This window comes from Nelumbo nucifera, chromosome 8 (assembly GCF_055504915.1).
Source record: "Nelumbo nucifera cultivar China Antique chromosome 8, China Antique-T2T, whole genome shotgun sequence".
Lineage (NCBI taxonomy): Eukaryota > Viridiplantae > Streptophyta > Magnoliopsida > Proteales > Nelumbonaceae > Nelumbo > Nelumbo nucifera.
This window is the reverse complement of record NC_142656.1, coordinates 10,225,547-10,237,251: the sequence shown is the minus strand read 5'-3', so window position 1 is coordinate 10,237,251 and position 11,705 is coordinate 10,225,547. Positions and strand designations below refer to the sequence as shown.

The window sequence follows — 11,705 nt, the reverse complement described above, 5'->3', positions numbered from 1 at the left end:
CGAACGGTCCGATTGTTCGAATTGAACGTTCAGACTATTCTGACAAAAAAAATAAAAAAAAATTAAAAAAAAAATAAAAAACGGTCAAAACCGTTTGAACGGTTCGAACGATTAACTACTTGGTTCAACAGTTCGCTGACCAAAATCAATGATTTGGGGGGAAATCCGGTTTTTGGAGAAGACAGAACCGATCACCTGACCTGTTCCCAGTTTTTCTGGTTTGATCATCCGGTCCGGTCCGGTTTTGAAAACCATGCTCAAAGTATTAAATTTATAAGTTATATCCATGGTTCAAAGTATTAATTACTTCCATACTTTGTTTTTTTTTTTCATAATTTGCCAATATGTTTGTTATAAGGGTGCAAGTGGGGTACCAAATTTTACGATTTTACACTGCATCAGGTCTGGGTTTTGAGTCTGGGCCAATTCAAATTTTGACAAAACCCCAACCCAAGTCTGCCCATATTGCACCCCCCCCCCCCTACTTTGTTAAGATGAACATTAATATTTGAATACATTAAATAGGCTTGACTCTAACTCTCTAAGTATTCAATGCATAGTTGATCCTAAAAACCAATACATATCATACAATATCTCATAATATATACGTTGCCATTCTTTGATCCTTAGTGTATTAAACAATAAAACATTAATTACAAATTAGGTACATCCTTAGTGAAAAAACAAAGACACCCTTGTTTATTATTGATAAAAATCAATAAATATGGGCATAAATCAAAACATGTAAAAATGGGATAATACCCAAATCCCTTGGGGATGTTAGATACAGTGGTGTTGTGTTGCCATTATGCTTTGGATTGATTAATACAAATTTATGAGAAATATATGTTATCACATCATATATGATAACACATATTTCAACTTAAAAAAGAAACATTAAATTTGACATTTTAGGTAGAAATAACAATTTGTGTTGACCAATTCAAAACATGTCTCAAAAACTTTTACATAAAAAAAAATCTTTCCCACAAATTTTTATTGATCAACCCAAAGTGCAATGACAACACAGCACCAGTATATCAATCAAATACCCTGAAATTAAAACGGGAGAATGACGATTCAGCTCAGGATCAGAATTTTTAGGCACAGAATACAGTTGGGGCAGATGCCAGCTCAGAATTAATGCCAATTCACCGGCGAGCATTGATGCATAAAATATGAATAAAGGATTTTTGAAGGATTGTCATTTGTCACAAGCTTTGTAGTATATGAGTTCTCTTAAATAATTTTGCAGTGTTTTTGGAGGTCTTGCATGCATGATTATAACCCATCCCCTGGTTCATTTTCATAGGGGATTGAGGCCCACTAGTGAATGAGACTTAGAGGTTGTTTATATGCTGAGAATCAGTATAATTATATAGCTTCCAACCATTAGATCCAAACATGGTTTCAAGCTTTTCAACTTTTTCTTCCCTCCATCCAATCTTTCAATCAAAATGCAATGGAACACGTGGTGTGATGTCTTTTACGAAAATCTCTAGGGTCAATTAGTTAACAGGAGTACAGGACCCATTAAACTCTGGCTGCTTCCGAATTTCTTGAATATGCAACTCCTGCTCAGAACCATTTCCGGCCAGGAAGGAGCTTTAATTCAAAGCCAAGCCATATTTCTGTCTGTTTCTTTCGCTGCGCTTTGGAGATGAATTGAGAGTTGATTTGGACAAGTACAAACTCTAGTAAATAAAGCTGGCTTTTTAATTTATGTCCCTTTGACACACATTCAACGTTCAGACTTGTTTAGAGCTCATGTCCCTGCAGAGATCATTGATCTGAAACCGGTTCTGTTTAGCATCTAAGCCGCACTGTTAATTTCATGAGATAAGGATTGGGGGATTGGGACCGGATCCACATGATGCATGGTTGAAATTGATGTAGGCGCTCATGGCAGACCAGTAGAGTGCCCATGGTAAAGGGCGGCGCACAGCACGGACCCAATAGGGATGTCGCACGGAGTAGAAGCCGGTGTGCGACATGGGCCCAATGGCATGGCGACACATGGCGATTTTGGATAGTCGTGCACACAAGTCCGGATTGCATCCTGGCCATTCGTGTACATTTACCTTTAGGCGGTCTCATGTATAAATAGGGGGTGACTCCCTTAAGGTGAGGGATCTAGACACTCGACTACTTGGAATTCAATTACTTCCGTTGTGGCCTTGTCTGAGCTATCCTAACTCAGGCCTCGTCCACTTCCCGTTACGCTCTTGCTAACTTGACTGTCGGAATCTCCATTTCGGATTTGCACTCGGGGCCTCTGATGTGTTCTCTTCCTTCACAGGACTGACCTACAGGCCTTTGGCCACAACAGACCTTTGACTTATCAGCCAACCTGTGTTTCTAAAACATAATTACCTTATTGCCCTCAGCCCATCCAAGGCAGCAACAGAAATGAATTTTGAACCACTATTTTCATATCTTCCACTAATACAACCAGCTTCACACAAATGATTTTCTGAAGATAACTGATCAAGGAAGGGAAAGACTTCGGTTGATAAGGACAACTCTAAACCCTATTTTGGCTCTGACTAGTGAAATTATTTATGTGGTAAACATTTCTGTTCTTCATTTTTCAATTTCAACTTGGAAATGGAAAATGAATTGGGGGAGACCTAGAGGCCTGAGCCACTTCCTGGCTGGTTTCCCATTTTTGTAAAGCGAATCTAGACCCCACTTGGGATTGTCTTACTCTTATATGGTAGCTTTGAAATGGCCCAACTTCTGTGGTGCTTTCGTTCTCTCCTACCTTGATACAATAGTTTTCCTTAAACTCATGGGGAGGGCAGCAAAGTTAGTCTCCTTATTAATTGTTAAAAATTGATGGCATCTTAATAGTTTACATCACTTGGGAAGAAGTATTGGTTACTTAACTGATTTTGTTCACAGTCGGTTACCCTAAATTAAGCATTTCTGATCTCCTATCCACAAACACTTCTTACATCCCTACGTGTTGGGAAGAGTTTGTGGGTAGGACATTTTAATCATAAATTAGGAAAAATCATCTATTTCTAAGTACAACATAGTCATGTATCATTCATGCCCTTTAAGGTTGTATTTGGTGTCATTGCTGATTTATTCCAAAGTTTCGAATTGATTAATACAAATCGATGAAAGATATGTGGTCACATCATATATGAATTAACATCTGTGCTCCACAATGTCTCACAGCACATCCCGATCTTGTACTAGGAACATCTCCCGATGATAAATATGGAAGATAATAAGACATCATCAGGAGATGTTTCTAATACAAGGTCGGGGTGTGCTGTGGGACCTTGTGGGGCGCAGATGTGAATTCATCATATATGAGAGTTACTTCAGTTGGAACCATTAAGTTCCATCTATTGAAACATAAATGTCAAATTCAATTTCTATAAATAGCCTCTTATACGTGCATTTTTAAGATATGCCTGTTTCAATTTTAAACGGCTTCAAATAACAGTTGTATGCAACCAACCCAAAACGTTTCAGGTAGAAACAACATAGTACCAAACACAACCTAGTTAGTGTATTTGGGTTGCAAGAGAAGAATAGATTTGAATTTTGATTGTATGAATTTAGATTAACAGTCCTCCCAAGAGGAATCATTGGCCCCTTTTCATGGCTAACCCCACCCATGAACCATCCATATACCCTACTACATTGCATTGGAGCTTAGAAAGAGTTTTCATACTCATCTCCCCACCCTTAGAGTTAATTTGTTACATGTTAAAAAAAGAAAAAGCCTTTTTAAGATTGAAGAATGGATGAATGTTATCAATTGAGCAGTGTTCACATACAAGGTTGACTTAGAACCCATATGTATGGACCATTGGATTGAACATGTGGCCAACCCAGTGGGTCCCTTGTCTGATGATGGTTTGGAATTTGGATCGGCCATTTTATCCTTCATGTGCCCAAAATATAGGTGGAATGTTCTTCTTAGATGGCTTCTCTAATTGACCCAATTAGCAACTTGCAGGCTCTCCTACTTGGTGAATGGCAGGTAACCCAGTTGGGTTAATTAGGGATTTCCCTACACTACACTACCTGCTGTATTTCTGTCATGTGGAGGCAAGGTTTTTAAAACTGGACTGGATAGGGAACGCTCTGGGTCTGGTTCTTGGGTCAAATAGTCTGATTGTTTAGACCAAACAAATGGCCCGTTTTAATAAAAAATAAAAAATAAAAAGTAACTAAAACTATTATCCAGTTTAACGATTCAACCGCCTCAATTAACGATTTATTGATCAAATCAATAGTTTTTAGTCAAAAAACGATTTTAAGGTAAAATAAAACCAATCAAATGATCAATTCATCCAATCCGATCCGGTTTTGAAAATACTGTGCAGAGGAACGGGGTGTGACTGATCAAACCATTCACCAAGTACAAGATCTTGTGGATTTGATTGACCAGCTCTCTCTCATCATACAACCCTGTATTCAACTTTTTTATTAGTTTCTTTTTATTTTAGTTGTACACTGCAAACTGCCAAGTCTTTTAATATGTGTGGAATTGAACAAAAAGAAAACAGGATTTAGTCTTACCACTAGGTAAGGGTTTTTGGCCTTAAATTTGTCCCATTAACCAAGGATGGCAAGAGGAATAGAAAGGGCCATTTTGGGGGCTACCTAATTTTCCACGTGGAAGATTCCTTGATCATTCAGCCTTCTCGTTAAATGAGACAGGAATCTTACATGTGTCAAAATAGTTTGAGGGTCAAAAGGAGCCTACATTATCTGTTCTTCATCCTCTATATAGAAGAGAACTTTCACTTCCAAAGTTTTAGCTTTAGCTATGTATCTAAATCAAAGTTTTATTTTTTATTTTTCCTTTTATCTGCACTAGGACACTTTCTAAATAAATAATTGAAGCTTTAAATGCTAATATTACACAGGAAAGATACAAGGTAGGGGGTGCAGGGTGGAATGGGAAATGGGATTGAACACGTGGCCAATCCAAGGGGTCCCATCCCTCCCCTATCCGATGGATAATTTGGATTGACTAATATCATATCCCGTAAAATGGGCTAAATCATACAGGAAAGCTATCAACTTTACCAAATTAGGAAACCTTTCTACCCATACAAGTTTGCCGGTCAAGATCCGGTAATCTTTCCACGTGGCAAATAAAAGATTTGGAGACAAAGAATGACCCTCTGTACAGTTATCTCTGCCTTTTTATTGGTAGAATCACTTCCAACGAAGCATCAAAATTTTGCCACGTATTCGTCCGTATAATTAATACGCATCATATCGGAGCCTTTCCGATACACCCTACAGGGGGTGTTTTGGGTCGGCGAGTAGTTCAGGGTGTAGATTGGCCTTAAATTGGCCCTTCTGAATCAGTTTCAAAAAATATAATAAAAAAAAGCATAAAAACAGTACCGATAGAAACTGATGTATGGCCCTATCCATATTTTGAACCTTGCTTCCAACTAAAAGACCTTCCTCATCTGAAAAAAAAAATTAAAAAAAAAAAATCTGAAGTTTTTTTTAAATAGGCTGGGGTTTGTCAAAGGATAGCTACTAGTGATTCTCCTCCAGGACATAACACCCATTATTCGGAGTAGGGGTGTCAATTGGCCAATGTGAGTCCATTACAAATAGACTAGGTTCAATCCAATTCAATAAATATTTTAGACCATTTTATATCAATCCAATTCAGTATCTGGATCACCCAATCTGTTCAAATTCGTTTTAATTTAGATTGATTTCAATCCAAATTCTATCCATTGACACCTATATTCTTATCTTATTATATCAATGGATCAGATATTGGCTTAATTCAACCCAATCCAATATAAATTTATTATGGATGGACCGGGTTCAATCTAATCTAATAACTCTTTTGGACTGAATTGGTCCAATCCAATGTCTTGATGGTCCATTTAATCCATCCAAATTAATTTTGGACTGGACCGTTTGAACTGAATGGGCAGCCCATTCTGACAAAAAATAAAAACGGCCAAAACCATTAGATGGTTCGAACGGTTGACCACCCGGGTCAGCGATTTGTTGACCAAATCAACATTTTTTGATGAAATAACGGTTCTAAGATAAAACGGAATCAATCACCTGACTGATTCTCGATTTTTCCGGTCCGATCCGGTTTTGAAAACCATGCCCTTAACTCAGAGTGTTTGCTCGCTACAATACTATTTCAGTGAAATCAAAACTTTGATGTATCGCCATGGATCCACCTTGAGATCAGATTAAGATCGACTGTGGGGAAAACGATACATCCAACGTAATGACTGTCGGATTTAGCACAATTATGATGAAGCAGAAGTGAACTCTCTATTTCAGAGATAACGCCTTTCCAATACACGGTTGAGGTCGACCAGAAGAACTGATCTAAATAGTCATGCCTTATTACTGTAGGTCTGCTGGGATGGGTACAACTTGTGGTGAATGATCAACCTGATAAGGACCTTACTGAAATGTCACGTGAAAGATTCCTTCATCATCTAAGGAAGAACTTACTGAACAGTGAACACCTGATTATCTCTGTAATATTTTATTTAACAGAGTGGTTAAGCTGTTTTGATGAATTGAAGGTTTAGCCAAAATATTTAAATAAATAAATCAAGGTTTAGCCAAAATATCAGCAGGTTTATTGCAGACAGTTGCACCAAACTAGGAACTGGGGAGCTCGCATTCTGTGCACCCGTGGGTGCACTGGATAAATGCACCCGCGAATGGGGTGATCGAAACGTTGAACAGGTCAACGTTAACGTGCGTTTGAACGTTAATGTGGTCTGGTCCGGTTCACGTAGAAATGAACTGGTTCGCGTGAATACAAACCGGTCGAGTACCCATCAAAAAGCCCCTTTTTCTTTTGATTCTTCTTCTTTCAGTTCTTTCTTCCGTTTCTCTCCACTGAACCCTACTCATACAACAGAGTAACTCTTGTCCATCGGCGGCGACAGAGTTCCAGCAGCGAACCGACGGCGACAGAGCTCCGGCGGTGGCGACATATCCTTCTTCCCTTCTTCTTTGACTCCATTATTCTTCTTCGTCTTCTCCGGTGGTAGGTCCAATCTGAAGGACAAACAGGGTTGCAACCACCTTCCATTCCTCTCTTTTTCTGTTGTTTCCCTTTCTGGTATTCACAGTTCTCAGTACGGAGGACATGAGGTGGGAGGCCACGGCGAGACTTGAGGGGGGATCTAGCAATTCAAAGAGCTTAGAACTGCAACACTGTAAACAGACATGGACATGCTACTCGTGCAAGAATCGCTTCCACCCACCATGTTACCAGCTTTAATGTCCTCGCTTTCTTCATCTTCACCAGGAAGACAGTGGAAAATAGGGTTAATAAAAGATACTGCAACTAGAACTATGGTTCTCCTAGCGACGAGTGACCCTACAACAGTCCCTCCAAACACCTACCTGTGACCTCCTGCAAGAGAGATAGTAAACCGAGACGACTTCGGAGAGGAAGATGAAACGATGACCTCCTACAAAAATCCCTCCAAACATGGCGTAGTCGTTGTCTCTCATAATAATGATTGGTGGCTTGGGTTTGTTCTTCGACCCAGGTGGTCGACCTCTCGGTTTCCAAACAACTTCCGCTCGTCATTGCCAAATGCATTCGGTGGAGGAGAGTCAACAATAGCCGGTTCAACCAGCTAACGGAGAAAACTTTCATTAATTCGTGGTTAACACATTTTCGCCTCCCATTCGCGGGTGCACTCGTCAATGCAAGCTCGGAACTGGGTATAAATAACTGGTTCAATACTGCCGACAAGCCCCAGAACTAGTGCAGCCAAAAATCATTTAAAATTTCCTTCTTTGTCTTTGATTTTAATTTTCCTAATATATATATATATATAGATGGCTATTTGAGGAGTGTTGAGCTCCATCTGCTACCCATGAGAACACTATATATCCACACCTAGTCGTAAGAATGCTGCAATCATCTCCCATATTTATATGTTATCGATTTGTCATTCATGAGAAGATTGTTCCCCATATGTGCCGTTGTAGTATCTTGTGGATAGATATGGGTAGCATATCTGACCTAAAAAACGTTTTTCTTTGACAGTAGGTAACTCACCTATGATCTGATATGGTTAAATTTATGACCACATGGCAGATTAAACTATGTGTGTTCATAACAACTTGAAAAACCAAAAACTGATGAAGGGAAATTTGGTCCGATCTTGCAATCACTCGACACGTGGCAAAAGCAAGCAACTCGGGGCATCAGAGCGCCCAAAACGAGCACCGAAAGTAACAGTCCAAACTCACTACTGAGCCCAAACTCCACCAGACCGGATTCCCTACTAGGAGCCCGAGCTCCCTGCTAAGAACCCGAGCTCCCTACTAGGAGTCCGAACTCCCTAGTAAGAACCCGAGCTCCCTGCAAGGAGCCCGAACTATCTCGGGTCCTAAGCCTCACAAAGCCGTGACCCGAGCTGGCCCAAGACATTTCGCTCGCCACTCCAGCACTTCGCTTCCGAAACACCAGACTGACCAAACGTACCTGACACCGAGGATGTCCGTATCCAAGGGCGGCGCACCTGACTAATTTGGGATCTAACGCCTGACAGCCACATTTCAAACGGCCTCCTGCCACCGCCACCTGCCACCGTCGTCACCAGCCGCAGAGACGGCTCCGACAAAAGGAGCAGTGGCGGTTCTGTCCGGCCAGAGGGGATGACATCCGAACTGGCAGGAGCTCAGAGATAATCATGCCCGATCTGACAAAAGCCTGGAAGTGAGTGTGCGAGGTGGTTATAAAAGGCTCCCTACCCCCCAAGAACGAGGTATGCTAACTTTGCGCTATCTGGCTTATCTTGCCTTTGAAAGATTCTAACTTGAGCTTCGGAGCCCTTACGTCGGGTTCTCCCCAGAGCTTCTTCACCCCCTCCATTTCAGGTCCCCTGCCACTCAGTTCAGAGGCAAGATCGTTGACAGCTAAGACCGGCCGGATTGTGCATCATCAAAAACAAACCGAGAAAACCAAACTAAAAAATATGGTTAATTGAACCGACCAGTTAAATCGAAGAATCGAACTGATAAAAAACCAAAACCGGTCAACCAATTAATTGGTAGTATATATTAGTTTGGTTTTGGTTTGAGGAATTGCAAAAATTACTGATATTGGTTCGGTTTCAAAGAAGAGTCCACAATTCAATTAACCTGACCATGAGCACCCATAGATCAAACGGCATATATTTAAGTTTGTATGGTGTTTGGCTACAAGATTGGTTTTGTCTTCAAAATAAAAATAATTGCCACATCAGCCAAAACCAATATATTTTGCTGATGTGTCAGTTGTTTTGTTTTGAAAAGCAAAAATATATATATATATATATATTGACAATAAGTGAACACCCTCTTAGCGGTCACACAAAATTAGGTAATAATTTATTTAATTTTAGGGTAAATTGCTGAAACCTCCCTTGAAGTTTGGTAATTGCAATCACCTTCCCTCAATTTTTTGACATAGTTGCAAGTAGTTCTCCTTTGTAAGAATCCCCCACCAAGAGCCACAAAATGTTCAAAATACCCATGCTATTACTATTAAGGCTGGTTATTTATGCAAAAAATAATAATAATAATAATACAAACTTTATGGACAACAAAAATTAAGAGTGTAAAGTTGCAGCTTTACCTTTGGGTGATTGATATGAAGGGCAAATTTGGAAAATAAATCAATTTCAGAAAAGAGATTAAAAGGGTTTGGGGTAATGATTGATGTGAAGAGAAGTTTTGGAAAATAAATGTTTTGGTCAAAAGTAAGTACATGGATATTTTGGACATTTTCATGCCTCTTGGTAGTGGAATCTAATAGAGGGGGTCTACTTGCAATTGTGTGAAATTTAAGCATAAAGAACCCCATATATCATTCTTAAGTAGGTTGAGCAAAGTCCAAGTCCAACCAAACCATACTTAAAATTTCAAACTAATAAATTTACATTATTTTGTATTAATTTTCATTTTATCATTATTAGATAATTTTATATTATTTTTTAAATGGATTTTGAATGGATATTAATTATTGATCTATTTTGTTATTTTTATTAATTTTATTGAGAAAAATATTTTATTACTTGTTACAACTTTTTTTATAAATTTTAACAAAACTTATTTTTATATTGCACTTAAGTGGATTTAAAATTTAATCCTTATCAATAATAACAAGTAATATTTTTTATTGTATTTAAGTAATTTCTTAATTTATTTTTACTATAATTAATTATTTTTTTATTTTATATGAAATTTAAATGAATTATAATTTTTAATCATTTTTATTAAATCGTCCTAACATTTTTATTAATATTACTTTTAACAGTATTTGAATAGATTTTAATTTTTAATTTATGAACTACTTATTGTTATTAGTAGTTTAATTTTTATCAATTATTTCTAGTTAAACTTGTTTTAGTTTTATTAATTATCTCATTTTTATTTTTAAATGAAATTTAAATTAGTAAAAACGAAATCTATTTAAGTGGATTTTAAATATAATTTGTATGTTTACTAAAAATTATAGAATTTATTTGGAAATGTAATTTAAATGGGTTATAATTATAACTAAATGAAATATTACATTTCAAATACTAATAATTTTATTGTTAAGTGAATTAAATCATATTTATTCTAGAATAAACTTAGATAACTTAAAATTATTTTTTTTTGAAATAATAGAAGTCTATTTAGTCTAACAACCTACCTTTTAATATTAAATAGATTTTAAATTATGAATAGATGGAATTCAATTTTTATAATTAGATGGAATTTCATTTATTAAAATTTATAATTAAATGAAAATATATTAAATAAATATAAAATTATAATTAAATTGAAATGGATATAGATTTTTCTTTTTATAACCCTAAGACATTTCCATTCAATTAACAAATCTTGGTATTACAAGTCCTGATTAATAGAAGTTACAACAGCAAGTAGTAATCCAGGAACAATAATTAATGAGCAAAAAATGAGCTACTTTGTGAGCAGCTACATTAGTTAATCTTTACACAGGAAATATGGAGATTTCATTTGGTCCAATGGTGTTATCACATCCAATAGACATCTACATTTATTTTGGTGGGGCCTTCCAAGAGTTAATTTTCCAAGAAGAGGGAGCTACTTTGTGAGCAGGTCCAATGGTATCACATCCAATAGAGATCTACATTTATTTTGGTGGGTCCTTCCGAGAGTCTTAATTTGCCAAGAAGAGGGAGAACTAGATCTAGTGGTAGAGAGGATGACATCAAGAGGACCCATTGCTTAACACAAATTCTGCAAAAAGTTGTTACATGCGAAAGCACTTTCATGGAGAGAACAATTTTGATTCAAATGTTAACTTGTTGTGGCCTCTCTAAAATGGTCCATAATCAACACTAGAGGTTGTCTTGTGACTCTTATCCTAATGTTATCGGTCATAAATCCAATTATTTAATATGCTAAGAAATTTTAAGCAATTTAATGGAGTAATCAAGAGAAAAGAGAATTAGCTGAATGAATTATTGGAGGACAGAGAGTCAATATCTTAATTAATGAGGAGATATAACCAGGGTAGCCATGAGAAAGAGGAGAGAATATTAGTGATAAGTTAATAAGTGAAGAGATAGATAGATAAATAGATATAACTAAGGAATTTTATGCAATTCAATGGATCAGTGAGAGGAGAGAGAATTAGTGGCATGCAGGAGTTTTTGGAGGAAGAATAAGTGTTGTGATTAATGGAA

General features: G+C 37.3%; 1 protein-coding gene across 1 annotated transcript; it reads right to left on the bottom strand.

Annotated features, from left to right (window-relative positions):
* Window positions 1-6,563: 6,563 nt before the first annotated feature.
* LOC148789614 (AT-hook motif nuclear-localized protein 17-like) lies at window positions 6,564-7,578 on the bottom strand (the record flags this gene model as incomplete). Its single annotated transcript, XM_088893067.1, is given in 2 exon segments — window positions 6,564-7,412; window positions 7,414-7,578. Coding segments are annotated over 2 exon segments (408 nt in total), but the record flags the coding sequence as incomplete, so codon positions are not given.
* Between the last annotated feature and the right edge of the window lie 4,127 nt (window positions 7,579-11,705).